The 25,825-nt window shown below is 55.0% G+C and overlaps 2 protein-coding genes across 3 annotated transcripts in view; both read left to right on the top strand.

Annotated features, from left to right (window-relative positions):
* The window catches only part of LOC122373115 (serum response factor homolog), a 38,047-nt gene extending 36,888 nt beyond the window's left edge, over positions 1-1,159 (top strand). Inside the window, exons 5-6 of one of the 2 annotated variants that reach the window (XM_043350892.1) lie at positions 189-302; positions 541-1,159. In XM_043350892.1, the coding sequence (XP_043206827.1) occupies positions 189-286 (98 nt within the window). In that variant the 3' untranslated portion in view covers positions 287-302; positions 541-1,159. Of the gene's footprint in view, positions 1-188 lie in introns of both variants that reach the window. The other variant, XM_043350890.1, reaches the window with a different exon arrangement.
* LOC122373114 (dual specificity protein phosphatase 10-like) lies at positions 391-25,274 on the top strand. Its single transcript, XM_043350889.1, has 4 exons — positions 391-2,853; positions 19,143-19,339; positions 19,585-19,732; positions 24,504-25,274. Exons 1-4 carry the CDS (start codon positions 2,079-2,081, stop codon positions 24,839-24,841), a joined length of 1,458 nt encoding a protein of 485 aa, XP_043206824.1. The 5' UTR covers positions 391-2,078; the 3' UTR covers positions 24,842-25,274.
* The last annotated feature ends 551 nt before the right edge of the window (positions 25,275-25,825 follow it).

Below are 25,825 nucleotides of genomic sequence, written 5' to 3'. Positions count from 1 at the left end.
CTTGTTAAGCATTGGAATCGGTTTGTCAACTTTGAAGTGACTTGGTGTGGTTGAATGGCTCAAAACTACATCAAAACGTATTCGTATAAAACGTATTTGCATTCTGGTGATATTTTTTTCTGCACTCCCCCACCAGTTGCTGCCCCTGACAGGTTGAGTCTAACACCTCATTTCACTCTCTCCCTCAGCGGGCGAGCCGCCGTGCGCCTCGGAGCCGACCGACCTCTCCAAGTCGCGTGTCACGCTCATAGGGACGCCGACGACGGGTCCGCCGGGCCGAGCGTGAGCCGCCGTACCACCCAGTGGGTATCTTCGTTCGTCTTCCGGGGCCTGGTGTCGGACTGTGCGGCAGTCGGAGGAGGGGGGGGGGAGGGTGCGTCAGTGGAGAGGTGGGGACAGTCACTGTCTGTCCCCCTCAGCTCTGCGTGCGTGCCATGCCTCGAGAGCGCTGACGTCATGTTTCTGGAAGCGGCGGCGCTGTTACGAAATATTATGTCTCATCGGGAGTTTCCCAGTGTGACCGCTCCCTTCCCCTCCCAGCAGAATCCCGGGAATCGTCCTGAACACATTCCTGGGACATTCCTGTGGTCGGTGATCCTGTGTCGCCGCTTCCGCCTGGACTGACGGTCCTGCGCGGTGACCTCCCGGTGACCTGGGTCACTCGGACGGAGAGGAGGGAGCCCTGTACCTGGTACTTTGTCGACAATAATGCAGCTCTGAGGTATGTTTTTGCACGACCAGAGTGACCTGATTATTGTGAGTGCCTGCTGTTACGGTTTGTCGTCTCAAGCGACGACTTGGTGCCATATCGCGGCAGATGCTGCCATGTTGACAGTTTTGGGACCAATGCTGAGCGCTTTCGGAGGCCGTCATACTGCCTGTCGGTGGAACCCATCATGGCTTTGTATTCAGATAACACCGCTTCATAGTGCACCATCTAACCACATCTCATTGACTATAGGTCACCTCCCCCGTATCTGGCTCAGCCTTTAGTCATGCTCACTTATCATCGTGTTGTTGTTATATAAGCATACATTAAACACTATTTTTCTGGTTTTCTTTGTTCTGTGAGCTAATACTACGTCACGTCCACTTACTCCACTTGCCTTTTAGAACGGTTAATTATTATTCCAGTATGTACTTATGAAGTTTGCTCCGTGAGAGGTTCTGCCAGCTATTCACAATCTCAAACCTTGTTACTATGATGTGAACTTTTTTAGATAAGATTTGCAGCATTGTATTTGGACCAGTAGTTTTTCGCTAGTGTTTGATGACTTGTATGCCGTGCATCTGACCGAGTCTGGGCAGACAGACCGAATGTCCAGTGTTAAGTTTTGAGTGAAAATATATGAGATGACGGACAATCCTTGCCTGCAGATGGCTGCATTTGGAACAAATCAGATTGACAATACCTATTAGCCGAACTATATGAGAGTCGTACTAAGTGCGTTTTATGCGAAACTTCAGTCAGTTTGCGTCAAGAAGGCGTCATTTTCAGTGGCACATACTGACAAACGACAACCGTCGGTACTTCGTACAGCTATCGGTAGTAGGTGATCGATAAACCAACACAATTGGCTAGGTGGGCCCGTGGCAGTTTAACCTTTTGGACTGTCAAAACGGTTGAACGCAAGACCATTACTTTTCACGTTTCGGTCGGATGCTGATATCGCCGATATCGATCGAAATGACACTTCTTCCGTGACTGGTGTCATGCTAATGCGGTTGTGTTAGGCCGAAAGAGGCCTTTTGATTCGCGATTGAAGCCAAGTGACATATAGTAACGGTGCTGCAAAACGCTCAATGATGTCCTTTTGCAAAACTTTGAAGCCTATGTCGAATACCGCGCAAAAATGTTATCAGCTACCTTGGCTCGTTATGAGTATTTGTCCACGACCGATTACTTTGCCCATCATCAGCGAGGACCATCCTGCGGACGATGCTCGCAGTCAGGTTTCGAGTCTCGTAGGCGCAGGCTAGCTCTTGTTCCTGGCAGCTGACGATGGTTGGATTCTGTGGCAATGTAGGGTACTAAATCGGGCTGCCAAATATCATGTCACTGTGTGTAGTGTGTTGCAATGCCAATGCGTACCGAGGGCCGAGCCCGCCCCATTCATTGTCTATTTCCTGCCGTTCGGGCGAGCGGGCGGCGCTGGCTTCCCATTGGCCGGCGGCCTCGGCGTGAATCACCAGCTGACGGCGGCGGCGGAGCGCAGTCAGCTGATTGTTTACCTCGCCGCGCGGCCGGCGGCGCTGGTCGCTCGGCGTCGGCCGCCAGTGGACGCCGCGGCCCGGTGCGGAGAGCGTGCAGCGCGCAGACCGCCATGATCAGCGGTGACGCCAAGCGAGACGGTCTCAAACTGAACTTTTGCCGCAGCATCAGTGCGCCGAGCGAGGCGAGCGTGCCAGTGGCGCCGCGGCCGGTGACCAGCTCCCTGCCCGCCTCGCCGAGCGCCGAGGCAGCGGAGATGAAAAAGACGATGGTGCTGAGCCGGACTCGCCAGTGCAGCAGCGCCGAGCTGTCCAAGCGGCTCGCCTCGGGCGGCAACAACTCCTTCGTGCTGCTGGATGTTCGACCGTTCATGGCGTTCAACACGTCGCACATCCAGGGCGCCATCAACCTCAACTGCATGGACCGCTTCAACCGGAGACGACTGCAGCTGGGAAAGGCCTCGCTGGCCGAGCTGGCTTCCAACAAGGAGGCCAAGGAGCTGCTGAAGCGCAGGACGTTCCGCGAGTTCATCGTCTGTGACGAGAGCACCTCGGACCTGGAGCTGCTGCCGTCTGGCCATCCGCTGTTCATGGTGTTCAGCGCGCTGCTCGAGGACAACCGGGACCCGGTGCTGCTCAAAGGTGAGCTAAGGGCCGCCTTGGGCCGCCTCCTCCCCACGGCGGAGCGCGTGACATCACCAGTGAAAATAGACCACCCAGCCGAGGCGGCGCCACGGCGCAGAAGGGGTCCGAGACGCCGAGCGGCTGGCGTCATAGTGACGTCACCACTCGACCCCGAGGACGGCGGGGAGAGAGAGAGAGAGAGAGAGAGAGAGAGAGAGAGAGAGAGAGAGAGAGAGAGAGAGAGAGGGGGGCAAGGAGAGTCCTAGGGCTGGGTGTATGCGAGGTTTTTGGTGGGTTCCAATAGCAATTTGACTCTGGGAAGACTACACATTTCCTGGAGCATCTTTTCCCTGGAGCATCTACACATTTCCAAGCATCTTTTTATGCTTCCGCTTCAGACTTCACCTTCCAGTGACCGTCCTATGCGCATTACTTTGGACAGTCAGTCATAACGGTTCTGTAATTAAATAAAGTCATACCTACTACACGTGCACCGAGGGACAGCGCCTCGGCTCTGGGAAAGCCGGTGCCGCAATCGTTTTGTCAAGTCGGTCCGTCATATTTCATCAGAACCTCTGCACTGTTTGTGATTTGATTGTCGAGCGGCCAGGTTTCTGAGAAGGGCTGACGTCACTGCACCCTTTTTCCCGGTGTCGGCTGAGGTCACTGGCGGCGCTGGGCGACTAACGGCTCGGTGACGTCACGCCGAGTCGGCCTGTGAATGTGATCCGCTGGGGTGCCTACCGAGCGGCCGACCGGCGACCGGCGACCCCGCTCGCTGGCATACCGCCGCGCCGTGACTCAGCGCGACCCCTGACCCCTCCACGGACAGGGTCCGGCAGACTGCGCCGCACCGCCAGCGGCCAGTGCAGCCGGCATGGAACGCGTCTGGACCGCGCCGAGCAGTCGCCAGAGGCGGCGGTAAACGGCCGACAGATTTATCGGCACACCGCGCAGCACTACCATCCAGCAGGGCCGTCTGGCTGGCTCGCCGGGCTTCCACCCTGCCCTCACCCCTCCCCTGGTCCCCTCCCTGCCTCCCCGTATTGGGTGACCGGCCGGGGAGTAGGGTGCGACCGTGCGTGTGCGTGACTCATGCGTGCTCCCTCGCGCCGCGCCCCGCCGTGTATATCGCCGCGGTGACTCACGGCTCGTGGCTGCCCACCCCGGTCTATTTACGTCCCGACGGACGCCCCCCCCCCTCCGCCTGTCCCCTGATTGGGCAGGATCGGATGCCCAGCGACGTGTCCCCCCCCCCCGCCCCGCCCAGGTGGAGGCTCCCCCACTTACCTACCCTTCTATGCGTGTGCGTTGCCAAGCGACGAACGCTTACAATGGCGTGGGGCCGGCGGCCTACAAGGATTAGTCACTTCAGCCGACAAGGCTGGAGCCCTTAGAGGAGAGTTCTCCACGTCCAGGCCGTGTGGGCTGGTACGTAAATGTCGCTGAAGTAAATCTGAATGAATTCCTTATACGACATCCAAAGATAAACAGATGGATGGCGCGACTGGCCCTGGCCGGGCCGGATCGACCGTCTCTCCCATAAGGAGCTGCGGCCTCCTGTTATGGGGAGCCAGAGCGGTGGAGGCGATCCCCGGCTGAATCACTTGTCCCTCGGACGTAACGCGTGGCCGGTCGGGCGGCTCTGGACAGTGGAACCGTGGGCTGTGCGGCGCGTGGCTGGTCGGCCGGCTCGCTCCGTGCAGTGACGTGCCTGCAGTCACCCGCTCGGCCTCTGCTCTGGGCCGGCCGGCCGGCCACCTGCGCCGCCCGCTGTGAGCCAGCGGTGACCTCATCGCTGAGGCCCGCCGCTCGGCCGGCCGGAGACGGAGACGGCTCGGGCCGGACGCGCCAGGCGGGTCGGACAGGCCGCAGCGCGCGGGCCGAGTCTTAGTCCCCGCTATGAACAATGTAGCGCCGAGTTATGCAACAGCAACACACTATCCTGTCGGCCTTACTCCTACCATGGCTGCTTTCGGACTTTTTAGAACTTTTTCAACTCGAGCCTTGGCTGGAATTTCCTTTCTCGTTTTGAAGACCGCACTATATCATGGATAAACTGATGTGGTTACGCTATTTTGAAAGTCCACCGCTTCAGTTTGGATAATATTCTGTGCAGTGCCCTGGTCGGTACCCGGTTCATGATGATGTGATGAGACGGTGGAGAGCCGGTCAGCTGGAACGTCCCGGTGTCCTTTTTATCTGTCTCTGACCGCTGCGACGCCCGCAGTCCGGACCGAGTGGACTTTCCGGGCAGGTGCGGCCGGCCGCTGCAAGTGCAGAGCGGCGCCCGCGGGGCGTTCCGTGGGCGTCCTGTGGGCGCCGGGATGTGCCCAGCGCGTCCCGAGGTCACACCCGTCTGCTCTGTCACGTGTCGCAGGAGCCGAGAGAGCCGGGCCATCGACTGACATTGAAAGGTCGTCAGAGGACGACTCCTACGCTGCATCTCTATGGGCCCCGCTGGCGGCTGCAGCGGCGCGGTCCTAGCTCAGCTCGGACCGCCAATCGCGGGCTGAATGGGGCCGACCATGCTGTAAAGAATGCGTGCATTTGGCGAATTTCCGCACAATACAGGACGGCCTGCTATGTGCTGGTGTATTACCAGCTCTCTCCTCAGTGTGTCATTATTTGGCCCATTGTGTTGAGCTCATGACTGGCACTTGCTTCGTGTTTCATCATTTACCACCGCTCTGTGAAAGGCGCTCGCTCGCGGAAGCGGAAGCCTCCTCTCAAGAAAACGCCGTACTTTCTTCCGGGAAAAGCTGTTCCGGGCCGTCGGCGCTCGACGCGGCCGCTTTCTACCGACCTGGCCGGGCGGTGGGCGGCGGGGGCGGGGGCGGTTTCTCCGGGTAGCTGGCTGCTCCCGGTGATCATACCGCAGCTCGGGCGCCGCCCCGCTGCAGGCGGTGACCGTCAGCCGGGTGCGGCGCCTCGCGACTGCTGTCGCCGCCGTGTCGCGTGGGAGCGTGTCCCATCTGGCGGCCATCTGTCGTGGGCGTCGCACGGGCGGGTGGGCGGCGCCCGCGACACACCGGCCGGCACAGCGCTGCAGCCCTCGGCGGGGCGGCGGACGGCACTCCCGAGTCCGGGACGGAGCTGTTGCTCGGTGCAAACCTCACCCGTACCCCTTGCCACTGACCGCTCGCGTTTCTATGATCCAAAGTTCAGTACAGTGATGCTATGTATGTAGATCCAGATAACAGCGATCACGGAACACAGCAGGCAATAGGTTGTTGACTTGCTTGAAAGCTTGTTTTTCTTCTTGTTTACGTTCTTCATTGCTGAGACTCATTGTCCAGAGGCTCTTCCAGCTGACCGACCCCGGCACTGACCTGGTGGGACGGCTCAGGCCCTCATCGACATCCGGCAGTGGCTCTCGCCGCTCCGGAGACGGGAGAGAGCCGCCCGTCAGCTCGTGTCGCTCCTTACGGGACCGGTCGCTCTCCCGTCCGTCCCGAGCGCGGTAACGGTGTCGCCGCCATTCAGGCCGTCCGGCTCAATGGGACCGCCGTGCTCGACGGCGTGACGGCCGGCGGAGCGTGCAGCCCGGGACACGGCGGCAGCCCGGTCCGCAACAGCCTGGTGATGGGGTGACACTTTACGACCAGCAGCGGCCGCTGTGTTAGATCAGGGGCTCGGACACTAACCAAAGCTGCCTCAATAATATGTTTGTTTTTTTAGACGGCCCACAGACAGCTTTCGTGACATTTTGAATAGGTACCCACATGCGCTCAGCTTCTGGAAGCTTTGGAATGGACTTAAATCAAAGCACACGTGTGCCTTTCATGCGTCGTCATTTCGTCCATAGTTCCATTTTCTGCGTGTTCCTTCGATGGTCTGCTATGTCGCTGATAGCTACAATGGCCGTGTTGACGGGCGCCGTTGTCGGCTGCGGCGGCGAGCTGTTGACGGGTGTTGTGTCAGGTCTGTCATTGCGGTGCTAGACCCCAGGTGAATGGAGACGGAACGTGTGCGCAGGCGACACGGTAGCCAGAACCCGGAAACGACATGCTTCCGGCACTCGCCTCCGCTTCCTCCCTTGCCGCCCCATCCCCACCGCCCGGGGAGAGCCCGCGCCGCGCCCGTCGGTCGTTCGCACCTCCCGTCGCCCCCTGTCAACCCCGCGGTGCCGTCAACACTCTGTGTCGAGTCTGTCAGTTGACACGCGCGTGCGTCCGGCACCCTCACACGAAAACCGGAAGCCGGCCCACGCACAGGCGCGGTGTGGGCGCCGCGGGCAGAGCCGACCCTATCCGGAAGTTCATTTCCGATATTCATTTCCGGCAGACTTGTAAACGACTCTGAGTTGATTCGTGAATCGACTCAGAATCAAACCATTTTTCGATGAGTCGTGAGTTGATTCGAATCACTTCATCGAGGAACTTGATGAGTCATGAGTTGATTCGAATCGATTAAATTTAGCATCATGAGTCATTTGATGAATCGATTCAAAATTTCCGACTCAAACAAAGAATCGACTCAAAAAAAATTTGAGTCGTTTACAAGTCACCATCAACACCCTAATAATCAATGCTAGATCACTCCCTCAGCTTAAGCCATCACTTAACTCCATATTTCAGACTTACAAGAGCCTCAGAGGCTCAGGCACAGGCGCCTAATGAGCCAAAAGCATTTGGCAGTTGGTAGGTACTTAGTCTTACCAAGCCAAGTGCCTGCTACACTACCTAGGTACCTACATTTTACATGTCAGAAGTCAGAATTGACACCTGCGGCTGCCTCCCCTTCTCCCAGTCCCAATTTGGTCCCAATAATCAATCAACAGCATAAGAATTTGGGCGTCTATAGAGTCAAATACGCCCAAACTACCTATAGCCTATAAACTACCTACAGGCTATGCTATAATATAAATAAACTCACCTGGGTCGGTAAAGCTGGCGTCACCGTCGCCTTCCCGCCAAGGTAGGCCGTAATGACCAAGGTCACGTATGTCAAACTAGTGACAGCTTCAGATCGCAGTTACCGTGCGATCGTACTAACTTACTGCAAATTTGTGCTAACCTGCTGCAGTGGAAAACAAGTAAGTATTATGTCCGTGAAGTTAGCGTCAGCAACAACAACGAATACAGCGTCGGATTCAGAATCGCTCAAAAAACTCATATTCGGTCAATTGGGGGACGGGGAGCAAGAATATGACCTTTATTTGGCCCTAGCTTTTATCCCTTACCCCTTAATCGGCCCTTAAAGGAAGGGGCGCGTCAAAAGTGCCTCAAGGGTTCGTCTGATCGCCAAAATAAGGGTCGCAATCGATTCCCCGGGTTAATATCTAGCCGCAGCCTTGGGTTCCAGATGTGTGCAACTTACCCCTTACCCCTTAATCGGCCCTTAAAGGAAGGGGCGCGTCAAAAGTGCCTCAAGGGTTCGTCTGATCGCCAAAATAAGGGTCGCAATCGATTCTTCGGGTCAATATCTAGCCGCAGCCTCGGGTTCCAGATGTGTGCAACTTACCCCTTACCCCTTAATCGGCCCTTAAAGGAAGGGGCGCGTCAAAAGTGCCTCAAGGGGTTAGGGGTAAGTTGCACACATCTGGAACCCGTGGCTGCGGCTAGATATTGACCCGAGGAATCGATTGCGACCCTTATTTTTGCGATCAGAGGAACCCTTGAGGCACTTTTGACGCGCCCCTTCCTTTAAGGGCCGATTAAGGGGTAAGGGGTAAGTTGCACACATCTGGAACCCGAGACTGCGGCTAGGTATTGACCCGAAGAATCGATTGCAACCCTTATTTTGGCGATCAGACGAACCCTTGAGGCACTTTTGACGCGCCCCTTCCTTTAAGGGCCCATTAAGGGGTAAGGGGTAAGTTGCTCACATCTGGAACCCGAGGCTGCGGCTAGATATTAACCCAAGGAATCGATTGCGACCCCTATTTATGCGATCAGACGAACCCTTGAGGCCCTTTTGACGCGCCCCTTCCTTTAAGGGCCGATTAAGGGGTAAGGGGTAAGTTGCACACATCTGGAACCCGAGGCTGCGGCTAGATATTGACCCGAGGAATCGATTGCGACCCTTATTTTTGCGATCAGACGAACCCTTGAGGCACTTTTGACGCGCCCCTTCCTTTAATGGCCGATTAAGGGGTAAGGGGTAAGTTGCACACATCTGGAACTCGAGGCTGCGGCTAGATATTGACCCGAAGAATCGATTGCGACCCTTATTTTGGCGATCAGACGAACCCTTAAGGCACTTTTGACGCGCCCCTTCCTTTAAGGGCCGATTAAGGGGTAAGGGGTAAGTTGCACACATCTGGAACCCAAGGCTGCGGCTAGATATTAACCCGGGGAATCGATTGCGACCCTTATTTTGGCGATCAGACGAACCCTTGAGGCACTTTTGACGCGCCCCTTCCTTTAACGGCCGATTAAGGGGTAAGGGATAAAAGCTAGGGCCAAATAAAGGTCATATTCTTGCTCCCCGTCCCCCAATTGACCGAATATGAGTTTTTTGAGCGATTCTGAATCCGACGCTGTATTCGTTGTTGTTGCTGACGCTAACTTCACGGACATAATACTTACTTGTTTTCCACTGCAGCAGGTTAGCACAAATTTGCAGTAAGTTAGTACGATCGCACGGTAACTGCGATCTGAAGCTGCCACTAGTTTGACATACGTGACCTTGGTCATTATGGCCTACCTTGGCGGGAAGGCGACGGTGACGCCAGCTCTACCGATACCTTAACTCTTGCCTTAACTACTTTCAATGAGTCTCAACTCAAGATCATATCTGATTCTGAGGCCTGAGCCACCCATGCAAGGTCATGGCCTCCTCGTTTGCTCCTCGTGGCCCATGGAGTCCCTGCTGATGCTGAATGTGTCACAGGTGGGATTAATCCTATTTTTGAGGTTGTACTGTTTGAATAACTTTATGTGATAAGTAAGAAGTAGTAACATTTGTTTCATTATCATGTAGAAAAAGTTTGATTAAAAAAAACATGAATGCCTCTCGGAACTTGTGCTTTTGAATTTTCAAAAAGACTTTCTAGGTAATAATAAGAGATAGGTTACTATGCTACTCCTTAGTCCTCACTTATATTATAATTGTCTCTCAGAGTTACTTACAAATTTATCTGATATTGCACTGTTGACTGTTGAGTGTTGAAGATAGGTAGGTGTAAGGTAGGTACCTATGTACCTAGTCCTACTAGGTAGCTGCTTGAATCTTTGGTCAAGGCTACTATGCTGCTTAAAGGGATTATCAGGGTTTAAAAATTGAAAGGAATCGGCATAAATTTCCAATCAATGAACTCCCCAGACTCTGCCGATTCTAAATATATGCATAAAATGTAAATCGGTACCAAAATTTGCGAGATATAGCCGTTTCAAAATTGACAAAATTGTACTTACTCACGCAAAACAAGTACTTGGGCGGCCAAGTTGGCCCATCACTAAAATGTAAACAAAGAGCAGCCTTGGGAAATTTCGCCAAGGCCGCCGCGCACCGCACTGTCGATTTCCACAAGACGGGCCTTGTCTGTTTTGTTTTTGTCTGTTGTTTTTAGGGCCTTGCAACAAGATTTCAGTGCTTGGCATTGAATTTGGATATGAACAAATTGAAGATTTGCTTTTCAATAAGACAGCAAGAGTTATCAACATTGCCAAAGTTATTATTTTGATTTGGGTGTGATTTGAATAGCTTGAGCTTGTTTGCTGATCATCAAATCTTGATGAATATCATTTAATTGTCAACAATTTTCAAGGGTAAATTTGAGTGTTTTATTTCAATAAATTGAAATGTAAGTGCATCAGGCACAAGAGCTAAGTTTCAATCTGATTATTTTGTCAAGAGTGGTCAATCTAATGTAACGTCTTGCGAGAAAGCTTACCTAAGTGACTGAAGAAAGCGCTACCTACAGTTTTTCAAGATCTATGTTGATCTGTTTTTTCGAACAACAGGTTGTACAACATGATGTTGTGACATGACCTCTGTGTCCTGTACGTCCCCTGCTGCTGCAGCAGAGCCCCGGCTTCAACTATAGTTTGTTATGGGTGGGCTCTCCGTGAACGTCTTGGTGCGTTTCTACATATTGCTGCTGTGAAAGGACGGTACATGAAAAAATATGTAACTTGTATGTTTTTTATTGCCCTGGTACCTACTTAATGTATATTTTTGTTGTTTATGAGTGATAAATGAATATATTTTGAGGAAAATTGAGGCATTTCAGTTTTAGTTTGTGGAACAGAACAGAAGAAGCTGCTGAGTGCGGATCATGCTTCAATTGAGAGAATCATCCTCAGTTATCTACATATAGGCATGCTTTGTAAGCTCCTTGCATTTTGCCAGCTTCTACTTGCTAGTCAAAGTTGTAAGAAGGGTTAGGGAGAACAATTGGTACACATGCCACCATGTGCAATCACCAAACGAATGAACGTGAGGGCCAAGTCCTTCACACAGCATGGATGCTTATAGGTACTGCACTAATGTATAATGTTCATTATGTTCATATTAGCAACTCACCCAGGCAGCCTGCCTTGTGGTATTTCTGAGTTTAAGATTTTGTAAGACTCACACTAATCATAAGGTAAATTATATTGATATGTATGGATGAACAATGTGCAAAGGGGTCGCACGTGCCTGCTCAGTGCTCAGCCATGGATGCACGTGCCTTCTCAACAATGGGCGTGCTTGCAGACATCTCCATGGACGAACAATGTGCAAAGGGGGGGGGGGCGTGCCTCCGCGGCCGCCTGTTGGCTCAGCCGCTGCTGCTGCTTGGCGCCGCTGCTGAGCGCTGCCGGAGACGCCGCTCGCTGCCGGAGCTGCCGGAACAGTCACCGGAGCTGCCGCCCGCTGCCGGAGCTGCGGGAGCCGGGCCCGCCGCTCATCTGTCAGGACCGCCGACGGCAGCACGCCCGTCCGTCAGGGTCTGTCAGTGCCGGCAGTGGACGCGCGCGGGAGCGGGCCGGGTACGGACGCGCGCGGGTGCGCGCCAGGTACGGGTGCGCGCCGGCTATGGACGCGCGCGCGCTTGCGTGCCGACGATGGGCGCGCGCGCGTGTATGCCGACCATGGCTGCCGCCCGCTGCCGGAGCTGCGGGAGCCTGGCCCGCCGCTCATCTGTCAGAACCGCCTACGGCAGCACGCCCGTCTGTCAGGGTCTGTCAGTGCCGGCAGTGGACGCGCGCGGGTGCGTGCCGGGTACGGACGCGCGCGGGTGCGCGCCAGGTACGGGTGCGCGCCGGCTATGGACGCGCGCGCGCTTGCGTGCCGACGATGGGCGCGCGCGCGTGTATGCCGACCATGGCTGCCGCCCGCTGCCGGAGCTGCGGGAGCCGGGCCCGCCGCTCATCTGTCAGGACCGCCGACGGCAGCACGCCCGTCTGTCAGGGTCTGTCAGTGCCGGCAGTGGACGCGCGCGGGTGCGGGCCGGGTACGGACGCGCGCGGGTGCGCGCCGGTACGGGGACCCGCAGTTGCTACTGTACAGCGACCCTAAGTAAACGGTCCCAGCACCCTCACAGGAAACAACGATAAACTGTCAGAGGGCACTCACAGGAAACCTCAGCTGCTCTTGTACAGGGACCGGCAGTCGATATCAATGTTATCGGTTGTTACCGGACAGGACAGACGGTTAGACTTGGGGTTCGTGTACAGTAGCAACTGCGGGTCCCCGTACGTGCCGGGTACGAACTCGCTTGGGTGCGCCCCGGCTGTGGACGCGCGCGGGTGCGCGCCGGGTACGGACGCGGCGTGCTCGCCGGGTAAGGACGCGGCGCGCGCTTGCGTGCCGACGATGGGCGCGCGCGCGTGCATGCCGGCCATGGCCGCGCGCGTGCACGCCCCAGCCATGGACGCGCGCTAATGCGCGCCGGCGATGGGCACGCACGTGCCTGCTCGGCAATGGATGAGCGACGAGCGTGCCTTCTCGGAAATGAGTATACATGCAGACATTTCATGGATGAACGCTTTCAATATGTTCAATGTGTTGAGACGGATCTGAGTAAACTGGAGAGAAACTAGGATAGTTTTAGTCCTGCTCAACTAGTTCTGCCAATAAGTACAAACACCACCTTGCTGCCAACTGCTTACCAAATACCGCATCTGTTGTACCCTTGCATGATGCATATGTACATACAGAAAAAAATACAGTCTGTTGAAATCTGAAAACATACACTGCTGAGCACTGTGGATGAATCTGTATGAACCCTGTGGCTCAGCGAAACCTTCTGGCCCAGGTTATAATTGACAGTGAATTATAAGGATTATAATTATATTATATTATTATACTATATAATATATTATTATATTATATAGGAATCAATCCTTGCGAAGAGAAAATAGATCATTGTGCTTTAGATGAGCATAATGAAGAAGCGTTCCTGAAGTTGAGTAAGTGACTTTCCATCATCCATGCCAGATGGCCAAAACACACCATTTCAATACTGTCCCAAAAATATATTTCAAAACACTTATTGCATGGCTATACACACCAGCTTACTCAGTCACCACACTCAAACCAAGGCCATATAAGGGTAGTAGTATAGCAGGCGTCACACTTGTTTTTTTTTGCAACCATGAACGAACGAAGAGAGGCGCTGTAGGTTAGGTTTGGTTTGGTAAGGTTTGGTGAGAAAGCATCTCTGGGTATAGCGCATCTCCTTGGTTGCAAAAAGAAGTGTGACGCCTGCTTTATGACTACCCATATAAGTAGACTCAAACACAGTCTACTGATACAAACGTCACTGGTCTCAAGTCTGCGCTCAATGCACCAGATGTACACTACTCACAATACGTCAGGACTCAACGTCAGCCACCAATTTTCTACATCAAAATTCACATCAGGTTTTCAAAGTAACAATGTATGTGCCACTTCTGTACTTTGTGCTACAAACACAGAATAAATGATATCAGTCAGCAATGCATTGCTCATTGTCAGCCAAAGTCTGCAAAGTCAGTCCGCAGGCTTTGCAAGTAAGTGCAAAGTCTGCGGAGATCAGTTGCTTTACACACCACCAATATCATGCTGCAATGTGCTCAAAACATGCCTATACACCAACAACAAAGCACAACCATGAAGCACCACTGATAACACTTAACCTCAAAGCACACAACATGATAATTTATTTATTTTGAGTACCTACAGAAACAGAATGTCTCAAGGCCACTCGTGCTCACTCCGAAATCTGCCAGTCGCTCAGCCTTGAACATTGACATTATTTCATCTGAAATCTATTTTCTTCACTTCATCAAAGTTGATCTGCGTCATACATCTTACAACGGATGTCTCGAATTATTGATAACGTTCAGCACTTAGCATTAAAAATGATAGGTAACTTTGATTCAACACTAGTTCCATCCAAGCTTCTTCATTGCTTGAGCTATATCACTTTCAAGTTTAATTACTTGAACTAAGACATTCTTGAATTACACTCGGGATGAGCTTAGTTTGAACGCACACAACACAATTTTTAATTTGAATTATTTTGATAACCCACAGGATATCTAGAATGAGAAGCTGAGAAGAATGAGAAGAAGGTTGTGTTCGTTGTGTTACGGACCTATGCTATATTTCCCTATTTTGTCTTGGGAAAATATAATGGAGCATGTAATCCATTATATTTTCCCTAGATCCATTATATTTTCCCTAGATCCATTATATTTTCCCTAGATCCATTATATTTTCCCTAGAAATATTTAGAAAAGTCTCCGCTAGTGTAAACCCTATGGGCGTTTAGAGATGGACCACCAAGTACTCGCAAGTTTACGCGGCTGGCAGCCGCGAAAACTTTGGAGGCCCACCATTGGAAAATTAGGCAATTTTGAGACGAATGACTTTGGACTGGGGCTTCAGTCACCTTCTTCTACACGTTTCACTGAGTAAGTCCGAAATTTTGGAAAAAACCCTGATAATACCTTTAATACAATTGTGGTATGCGGCATATTCATTTTATCATAGCTTTGAGTCAAATAATCAACAAATGCCTATAGTGAGTCATGGGTTGAATGAAATAAGTTCAATAAAAATGTCGTGTGAGTCATGAGTTGATTTGAATCGATTCATCAAAATGTGAGTCATGAGTTGATTCGAATCATTCCGTTGGCTAGTTGCTCGAGTCATGAGTTGATTCGAATCATTTTATCGAGGAACTTGATGAGTCATGAGTTGATTCGAATCAATTAAATTTAACATCATGAGTCGTTTGATGAATCGATTCAAATTTCCAGACTCAAACAAAGAATCGACTCAAAAAAATTTTGAGTCGTTTACAAGTCTGATTTCCGGTGGCTGTGGAACACCCAGTGATGCTGCCGGTTCCGGTGTGGTCGACCGCCCTGTATCACGCCCAATGGTGATGAGTGAGAGCGTAGCCGCGGTGGTTTCCTCCCACCGCCTCTGCGGCTTGCTCGCTGTGTCATCCTGCCTGCCTGTCCGGTCGGTTGCGTAGTAATACTGCATTGCGTTTTCCTGTCCTGTCAGCGGTCACGGTTTCGTCGTCCGTCCTGACTTCATGCTCTTCTGTCTGTCCGGCCGGCCGGCTGTGCTGTCCGGCTCGCATAGTGATGTCCTTTCCGGTTCTGTCTCGTTCGGCTGTGCCGTGCCTGTCCTGTCCGTCCAGCCGGCTCCGAAATCCGTTCCTCGGTCGCGGCGGGCCTGGGAAGGCCGGCCGACGCGCCGGTCGGCTCGCTCCCACCAGCTGGGCCGACCGGAACTCGTTCGTCTGACCTGGTCACGCACCGACACCGTTCCAAGCGGGTCGCCGGACCGCCGCCGAGCCGAGTGGAGCCGCTCGGACCGGCCCGGGCCGTCATCAGGCTCAGCGTTGGCAGGTGACCTGCAGTCAGCACTGGACCGGCGTGGTGGCTTCCTGACAGCGACTGTTACGTTACAGTCTAGTGGAAATTCCATCGCCGAGAAAGCGCACGTTGCGTACGAGGAAGTTATGCGCAACATGCTGGTATGAGACGATTCAGACGCAGTGTCATGTTAATTTCCAATCTGTTCAGCCGTGAAAGAAGAAGTTATTAGGTATCCTGTCCCTATGTATACAAAATCGCATGCCTACTTCGGAAGCGGACACGCGGCTCATCGCCAGCTCCCTCTGACGATTATGCGATGGACGTCCAGCCCGGGAGGAATAGTCTGCAGCCCTATAGCAGTCGGACAGCGACGTGACCTCCCACCTGGCCAGACGACCTCGCCCGGACCCAGCAGCCGCCCGCTTCCGCGTGGCATGTTTTTGCTCGCCCCGTGTATCTGGCCTTGTGTACCGACACTCGCTCGGCCGGCCTGCCAGCGGCGGCGGCAGTGGGGAGCAGTCCATCTCCATCTCCATTGGCACAGCCGGCTCGACGAGTGGTAACTGGATAATACTCTGACTGAATCAGCAATTGATTTGTGGTGTTATCGCGTTAGTGCCGGGTGGCGGCTCTCGCCAGTCGGGCGCAGTCCCCTAGTTTGGCTTTCAATTAGCTGCTCGAGGGTGAGGGTGCCCGGTCCCCCAGTGTAGTGACTCACCGTCATCAGGGGATCTCCCCACCCCGTCAATGCGTGTGTTCAATGACGCACACCCGCCGGCGTCATGCCGCCATCCCCCCCCCCCCCCGTTTCCTGTAGCGAACTGTGGGAGGAAGGAACAGGAGAGAGGGAGAGCCCGCCAGAGACCCGCCCCGACCGCGCCGGCCCATTTCCTTCCTAGCAGATAAGGAGTGATTGTCGACGTTTCAGTGGCCGCGTCGCGCCGACTTCCTGGGGCTGTTGTTGGTGTCGAGAGGCCACTGCTCCCTCGCAAAAGGGGCCTGGTTCGTTTCGCAGTCGGTAGTCTGTTCGGGAGCCCCAAACTCTGACTCACCGCCGTCGCTGCCAGCTGAATCTCCGGAGGTTGAGCGCCGGCCAGCCTCTGTCACGTGGCAAAGGTGACTGGGTGGGGACTGGGAGTCATCGGATGGCTCACTGGGATCGTGAACGTCGAACCTAATGTGGTCGGCGCGTCGGTCCCTTCCTCGAGACTGACTGACGACACGGGTGCCTCACCGCTAGCTGGAACGGGCGGCCTCCACGCGACCTCCCGGAACCTCCCCGAGACAGTGTTGCGGTGTGGAGGACCTTTGTTAGCGCCTTGCCGTGGGCTTTGTCGGTATGGTGCGCTGTGAGTCAACGTCACAGTCACCTTTTGGTGAGGAGGCGTATTTCCGAGGCACACGTTGTTACCTAGCGCGGGGCGTGACTCAGAGAGGCGGGTTTCCTGTCGTGTCTGACTCGAAATTGGCAGAATCGATTGGTTTTTTGGTTGAGATACTAGTATGGATATGTGAGCTAGCTCGAAACAGATATGCCTCTAGGCTATTACTGCACTCGCACTTGATGTGCGAGTCGTCCTGCCTCGCCTCTCATTCATTGATTCTGAGACGGTCGGACCTCCTCATTTCTCTGGTCCAGTACGACACACCTGCCTGAGGAGGTCGCCCACAGAGAGGAGGCGGCGCCGGGCGGGTCGCTTCCTGTTCACCTTGGACCCGTCTGGGTAGCCGGAGGGGCCAGCGGAGACCAGCTGCCCACATGGGATCGGGACAGCGGCCAGCGGCCGCCATCGGTACCGATTCAACCACAGTACTGCACCGCTGCTTCTGGAACGGAAATCCATTAGTGGGCAGAATTACGCCGGTGATTGCATTCATTTCGAGCAACATCATTGAATCCCGCTGAAGGCGAGCGGATGCGTAACGTTGTGAATTAGTGGCTTACAGCTTCTCATTCATGATCCATGCATAGCGCTAACTGCAGAGCGATCAGCGATGGCGACTGGTGATGGCTTTTTGATCGCGCGATGCATAGAACAGGTGGATATCTGCTTAGTGCTTTCTGGCCGCTCTGTTCAGCTCTCTGACTGCGAGTCGGCACCGTCAGCGTCCCAGAGGCGCTGTCTCGGTCGTCACGGCTAGCGACTGCAGTCGGCGGCTGTTTGTCACAGGTCACCGACCGACCGAGTGTGTGCCGCCGAGTGGCACGCACGCGACGCGGCTGCAGCGGCTGCCATCCGAGCCGCCCGGCCGGCCGCGCAGCTCCGAGTAACGGTGCCGCGTGCCGGCCGCTGACTCACCGGTCGACGCAGACGGCTCGAGAGAGGTCCTGGGTGGTGGGTGGCGCAACGATGTGGCACGGCGTTGTCGCACGACGCACACAGTATGTCGGCATGACAGTTTGCTCTCAACGCCATTATTCAATTTTGTCTCTGTCTCTCGAATGCTGATCGAGAGTCCAACTTGTTCTCATGAGTCATGATTGGTATGTGGGAAGGATAGAGTTAGGTAGACATCCAGGTTTGTCCATAGATTTAATCCTTGGGTTTTACCGCAGTTGGCAGGCCTGCCCGCTTCTGTGGCGGTTTGTAAGTTGTAACGAACCGGGACTGTTGCTGAGAGCGATCCGTGGCCAACCGCTAATGATCACCAAACGAAGCTGCGGCTATTTGCCGCGGTCGCTACGTCTTCAGCAGTCGGTCCGGGCAGGGAATTCCTCTGATCTAGTGTGATTTGTGCTCCAGCGCGCTTGGTTCGGCGATGGTTGAATCGCCGCAACTCGGTGCGACTCGACGCGTGCATTCACACATCACCGAACGACTCGCATGAGGCATCATATTTTCGACAGCTGAAAGTCGAGTAGTCCTGACTGTCCACGAGTGTCCCTGTTGACCCAGTGACCCGCCTGTCTAGTGGGCTGATAGACACTGCGTCTCCGTTATCAGTGTCTGGTCGAGCTGTCCTCTTCGCACGCGACACGCACTCACAAAGCGAATAACGGACGTCATGCGTCTGTACAAAACCGGCTTAAACTAAGGCTCCAAAGATATTTGACACATAAAATTCGTTCGTAAACCGAGCAAATCATCACCTGTAGGTAAGGGCTGGTGTGTGTGTCGATGTGTGTCGCCCTGATCCGACCTTGGCCGGGCTTTTGATCATGGCGTGCCAGACGTATGACCAGCTGGGGGTGACGTGTCATCGACAAGCGGCGCCGGTACACCAGCGATGTGACCCGGCGCCGCCCGACGTACACCTGTGTGGCCGGCGCGGCGCCGGCGACGGCGTGGAGTGAGTGGCGGTCGGGACATATGCACTGGGAATGGCGTTTTCTGATCGGGTTTTTGTGCGGTAGGCGGACCTAATGTTGAACCGTAATTGACACTCTGGGTCAGTCAGTCAGGACTTAACAGGGACACTCGTGGCCGGTCAGGACTATGTGTTGTATGAATGAATTAATTAAAGGAATTAAAGGAAAATGTTATGTGTTGTTAAAAGATGTCGCTTTGTCTGCGTGTTCACTCTCTAACCGTCGGTGTCCGTTTCTGCCCTCAGGCGGTATGGAGGAGTTCAGCCGCCAGTTCTCTGAGCAGTGCGACTCAGAGCTGCGTCCCGTGGAGACAGACCTGCCCGACTGCGCGTCCCAGCTGCGAGAGCGGGCTGATGAAATCGAGAAGGCGCGTGTCACGCAGATCCTGCCGTTCCTCTACGTGGGCAACCAGCAGGACGCCAAGGATCTGGACAGCCTCAAGGTAGGCGGCGATAGTTGGTAGAGAATTGACGATACTGTCGGTGCTGTGGAATATCCGTGACTGTGTTACGCGAGTTTCAAATAATCACCGTGTTTTTAGACAGCAAAACGTGTTTGGTTTGCCGTTCTCACGTCTTTTTCTCTCGTTGTTTTGTAGCCTTTCTGCACTTGGCGTCTGCTCCGTATAGCTGTGGTTTTCGCTGTCTGTGGCCCCGGCCTGTCGCTGAGCGGTGCGGGTTTTTGCAGAACTGCGGCATCACCCGTGTGCTGAACGTCACTGCCCACGTACCGGGCTACCACCAGCAGCAGGGCATCAGCTACAAAACACTGCCGGCCGCCGACTCGGGCCAACAGAACATCAGCCAGTACTTCGACGAGGCGGTCGAGTTTATCGGTGAGTGCTCTCGCCCTCTCTCGGCTCTTCCTCCTCCCCCCTCCCGCTCCAGTCTCCCCTCTCCCTCTCTCCGTCTCTTTCTTTTCCATTATCTTCCCTCACTTTGTTATTATCCTGGGGCATCCCTCACAAGCCGACTCAAGAGTTGGAGTTTCCTCGCTTACACCTGAGCTCTTGCATCAGCCTCGAATTTGTTTACGTGCGATATAAAGCTGGCTATTTACTCTAGCTTGGGTATTTTAGCTGAGCAGGTGCTTCTGTTGCATGAATAAGGAACGAGTTTCATGTTGACTTTTTATCCACATCCTGGGCCAGGTGCCTTTGGTTTAGTATCGTTGAAGCTTGTAGCCGAGGATTCAGACTCATAGCGTGGGAAAATATTAAATTCTAGCTGCTAGGCAGCTAAGGTGTGGCTGCCTTCTAGTCCCATCCCGGATGAATCGTGGGCTCTGAGCGTTTCTAAACATGCTCAGCCACTTATCACCTGCGATACGCGGTAGTGAGATCGGCGTTCGCGTGCCCGTGCTACTGGCTGCCCATCTTCCGGGTCCGGCTGGGGTACTGACGGGACGTTACCGCTCAATAGACATGTATTCTAACCCACCAGCAGACCGCGCGTTTTACCAGGCCTTCAGTACCCCGGCCCACACCTGGGCCGCCGCCGCCGGCACCTGCGTGCGGTCAGGGGGAGGGGGACGGGGACGGGCCTGACTCAGAGTCACGTGTCCGTAGTACGGTCGTCGAGTCGACGATGACTCACTTTGCGCAGCTGCGCGCCGACGGCGGCCCGCGTGTCTGTCTGTTTATCCGTCCGTCTGCCTGTCTGTCTGTCTGTCTGTCTGTCTGTGATGTCGGTTACGGCGTGTGCCGTCCCTGTCGGTTAAGGCTGAAGTTGGGAGGCGCAGAGCGCGCCTGCGTTGAGCGATGACAGACAGTTCGGTTACTGGTGCAGCGCTGAGCCGGTACCAACGCTGAGTCAGACGCACAAGTGCCACCAATGGCCGATAGATTCGTGCCAGTTTCAGTACATGTGGATGTGCTATATTGTTGATATCCATCGGTCCGAAATTTGTTTAGTCGTTGAACCTATCACTTTCGAATGATTCACATAAGGACGTTGAACGATCAATCAATAATCTGATTTTGAATTGATGGCGGTACTTACATCAGATGCACTTGTTATCCAGATGTTTTCCTTCTTTTCATTGGCTCTGCCAGTCACCAGGGTTGTTTCATACGTTGCTGGGAGCCCACGCTTCATCCATATCTCCCCTCTGCGGCACAGTCCGTCCCATGCGCCCTCAGTGACCGGTGCCGACGGACCGCCCGACCGGCTTTCAGGGCCTGACATGGGTCTGACAAGGCCTGGCTCCCGGCCCAGCCTGCTGTGGCGACTGACGTCAGCGTGACGGGCGTCACTGACGTCAGCGTGACGGGCGTCACTGACGTCACCGGCCACCTGTCACCGGGAGCTGGCTTCCGTACTCGTGACGATCTCACAGCGACGCAGTCGGGTTCAAGTGCACTGACGGATGCTCGTATCGGTGCTACCTGAAGGATATTTACACAATGCAACGGATGGAGACTGTCGAGTGTCGAGCACCTCGATGCGAAAGATGTTGGTTCGTAGATATGTGCAGGACAAACCTTCCGACGGTTTACTCAGGCAATGTGTCTCAGTTTCGGGTATAAGGTACTCTCACCTCTCGGTGATTTCGGGAGCTGTCTCGTGACCGAACAGAGTCGACCACCCCGCTTCAGCCACCGCGCCGTTGGCGTCAGATAGCGGGTGCGTCGCGGCCGCTATCTCCCCCCCCCCCCTGTGAGGGCGGGGGGGGGGTGCTCAGGTGTGCCAGGTGAGTCACCCGACACACCGAGAGACGGTCACGTGGCCAGAGCCAGATGTCAGCTGTCTGATGACAGATGACACTGGGGGCCGGTGACAGACTCACAGAGTGCCAATGTCAGGGGACAGGGGTGGTGCCGGGAAATGCTGAGTTTTCGTCTTTTCGGCTCGTCTGTCCTTCTGGCTTGTATGGCATGCATCGCTGGCTGATGTGCTTGACAACTGATCTGTCGGATTTTTATTTCACCCAAGACCTGACGGTCCATGCTCAGATCGAGCTATACCTACGCTGCGGGCTGCCGTGAGCGAATCGGGCGTTGAGCGCTCTCCATCGCATTCCTCCCTGACTCACCGGGGATCTAAGCCGGGGACGGCTATCCGATGAGCCGACTGAAGAGGCTCAGTAGCTATCGGTCAACATTTCGTAGGTCGGGTTTTACCCCCGGTTACCGCAGCCGGGGGCGATAAGGCTGCCGGCCGGCGATAGAGACCAGAGGTGGCCGTATCTGGTCGCCGGTGACGTAAGGCGCATACGCCGCATGACCGGCTGCCGGCGCTGCGCCCATTCACGGACGGACGTGCCCTGCGCCGTGGCGTTTTTACGGCGCCGTGATGTGAGCTCCGCGGCTCAGCGGGCCATCACGTCATCCTCGGCGGCCTTTCACCGAGGACGCCGTGCGCCCATTGGCCCAGCCGGCGTGACGTCATCGCCGCTGAGTCACCGTGCGCGCAGGGGCGGCTCCAGTGTAGCGGAGGGGAGAGGGCGGCTCTGTGCCAGTGGCGTGTCGGGCTGAGATAACGATCCCTCGTTCAGATAGCGATCCACCTGGTGGACCATGTGACCCGACCCCTCCCCCGAGCGGGCCCTGTGCCCGCGCCTGGCGCCGCACCTTCCAGGCATGACAACATTATCGGCGAATTTAGCCCGGGCTGGCAGCGGCGGCGGGCAGCCGTGGCTGGACACGCGGCCGGGCTATTATTACCCGGTGCCGACGCACCAGCGCCGAGCATCGTCGCCACCGGCGGGGGACTCGGGCCGGCCGCCAGCTGCCGGGGTGGAGAACCCTCTCGATGCTGGCACGACCTCCCGTGGGGTGCGGATGATGCACGGTTGGGGGTCAGCCGCTGTCCCTCGATTGGGAAATTGGGATTCCTATGGAACTGGAATGTATGCATAGATGCGTGCTGCCAGTGTGAGACGGTGCGTCTCTGGTCACCCTGCGCTGATGCAAAGCGATAGATTCTATTCAGAATCTCCCTGACCTGTCCCTGGCCTAAGGTCATGACATTGGCTGATGCTGCAGAGGTTGCCGTGCCTGTTTGGCGTATCTACCTGGCGCTCTCTTGCGGACGCAGACGGACGAGATCGAACGAAGTGTGGGAGTTAACTACAGATTTCCTTAAATCTGTTTCCGGTCCAGGCGCTTATCTTAAGTCTAAGAAACGTCCCGTTAAATCGCAGGACGGCTAACCCCTTCAATAGAAAAACACAAGCCCGCTCGTATGTAGGTAATACGAATGTTCAGAAACAAACATCCGACTTTTGTTTTGTTCGACAAACTCGTGCGACATTTTTAGCCAGGTAACTCGTTCATGGAACGCGTTGGCGTTGTGGCGCTATGTTTCTTGGACGGGCGGACGGAGCCGTGGCCTGGGGCTGTTTACTGCGTGTCGGTCGGCCGGCCGGGTGACTCAGCTCTCAGAGGAAACGGCTGACCTGGATCCGGTGTGCCCAGGCCAGCCTTTGTGGCACCCGGTCCGCGCCGGCCCCGAACCCGGGGACCCACGGCTTGGAGACAATGGACCCCGGGGAACCGGGGAGAGGGGGGAGGGGTGAGACAGTTGACAATGGGCGTTGACCTACGCAGTTTTTCTGTGTCAGTGACTCATTGTCGATAGCATGTTACAAATAGTCGGTGCTCGGACCGAAGTGATGTGTCGGTCGCTTCTGTGAGATCTGCTGCTGCTTGTTGACTGTGTAGGCAGATTTTTTCCTGTTCATTGTGATGAGCACTGCTGGATGTGTGAGAAATCTCTGCTGGACGCATTTAAAGCGATTCATATACGTTTGACTCGCTGGCGCTGGGAGATGTTTCTGTCCGCCCTAGGTGTTGCAGAAGTGACTACTATTTAACCGCTAATTAAATTGTTCTGACGGCCGAGGAGGCGACGTTTGCGCCTTTACCGTCCGTCTCCGTCCGCTCCCATGGAAATATCGGCCAGGAAATATTGTGTGCCGCTTCTCCGTATCCTGGGTGACTCCATACTATCGCAGCTGAATCTGGAACCGCGGCCGTCCCGTCCCGTCCAGTGCGTCATTTTCCCTGCACTGATGCTATCACTGTTCGTGACGCGAATAAAGCCGTACTGCCATACAGAGCGAATTACATCACCTGATCTTTTCAGTAACTAAGTCGCGCAAATTCGCCGCCTAGCTGCATTTGCCTGCTCGAGCATGACAAGGGACAATCCACCGGGAGAATAAATGTGATTCTTTTGATGATCGCACCTACCTGAATGAGACAAGAGCATGAGGACAGACATAAGTTATTTCATAATAAAGTCACACCAGAAAACCCCGTGTGTGAAGAAATAAAACAGCATCACTCAAAGGTAGCTAAGCTACCTACCTACATCCTGGCCTTCGCTACCTTCAGTGTGATTGAACACGTTGTCTGTGACTGTCGTCTGTGTTCTATGGCGTAGGACCGTTAGTTGTGTTCATTCGGGGCGGCGCTGAGCGTGCTATTGAATGAAATGCAGACCGATGGCCGGTGGGTCTGCAGGCGTGCGCATCGGTCCCTGACGGGGCAGATACGCTGGAGCCGGAACCGCTTTCTCGCGAACTCTGACGTCGGCCAGAGTGTCTATATTTGTGGCTGTTGATGTGTCTGTGTTCTGACTGTTACTTTGTCTCTGTTGCAGACTGTGCCCGCCGCCTGGGAACCCGCGTGCTCGTACACTGCGTGGCCGGAGTATCACGCTCGCCCACCATCGCCATCGCTTACATCATGAAGTGCCTGCCGATGAGCATGGTGGAGGCCTACCAGCTGGTGAAGGCGCGCCGGCCCATCATCAGTCCCAACCTGAACTTCATGGGTCAGCTGCTCGAGTGGGAGCGCTGTCTGCAGCCGCAGGGCCGCGCTGCGCCTACCGACCCGGCGGCAGCGGCGGCGGCGGCAGCGGCAGCGGCGGGCCGGCTACCCACCGCGCCATCCGGCCAGCAGAGTCCGTGCCGGCCGCTGGAGACGTGCACCAGCTGACCGGCGGCCGCGGCCGCACCCTGTCCAGCCTGATCTCAGCCGGCGACGTCATCGGGACGTGCGCCGGTTCCTTGAAGGGCGCCGCCGCGACTCGGCCGCACGGCGCTCGAGGCGCCGCGGCCGGCCCGCAGAGTGCCATCCGAGCGCATACCTGGGAGCGGAGAGAGCCGGAGGGGTGTATTGTCTGCCACCCTCCCCTCGCGGCAGCGAATTCTAGAACTGTCTCTTCGCCCGTGTCTAGAAGGGAGATGGATCGCGGCCCGACCCCAGTGCCTCTCTTCGAACCTTGCTGGTATGCATCCCTATTTATTTTACTGTGCCTTTGTAGTCGTGTGCGAGTTGCATTGATGTCGTGTGTCACGTTTTACAGAGGTATTCACCATGTTATACCACCTACAAATGTGTGCAAATAAACACCGTGCCTGTTGCGATAGCCGTCATGTGTTTTGGGAGGCTGGGCTGCGCGCGTGGGCTGCCTCCGGGGCAATTCTCTGCGCAGGGGTTGTCTCCGGGACTGGGCGAACTGTCTCCCATACCGTCGAGCATGATAGGCCGTCTCCGGGAGAGCGGGGTGCAGCGCTGCATGACTGGACAGGTGGTGACGTCATTGGGACAGGTGATGACGTCACTGCGGCTGGCTGGCCAGATTTCCTGCGCCAAGGGCAGCAGTGCGGCGAGCGGGGCCTGTTCCTGGAATTGCACCGCCGTGGATGGCGGCTGGGACTGGCGCAGCAGGTCGACTCGGCCGGGGCGGCGGAGACCTGCGTATTCAGATCAGCCAGCAGCTGTTCGTTAAGGGTACCGATATAGAGCCGCAGAAACGGAATGGGGGGGCTGCAAAACCCTTTCCCGATTTTTTTCCTGATCTTTGGTGTTGTTCCAACTGAGTATAACACTGAGAATGAATTAAAATGGCGGAAAGGTATAAAATAAAGTAAAAAGTTGTAGACCTTTAAGCCGGAGCCAGCTCTCAGCTTTAAATCC

The sequence above is a fragment of the Amphibalanus amphitrite genome, unplaced genomic scaffold (assembly GCF_019059575.1).
Source record: "Amphibalanus amphitrite isolate SeventyFive unplaced genomic scaffold, NRLGWU_Aamphi_draft 001445F_arrow, whole genome shotgun sequence".
Taxonomy (NCBI): Eukaryota; Metazoa; Arthropoda; class Thecostraca; order Balanomorpha; family Balanidae; genus Amphibalanus; species Amphibalanus amphitrite.
Note: the sequence above shows the minus strand (reverse complement) of the source record. Positions and strands in the feature narration are given on the sequence as shown.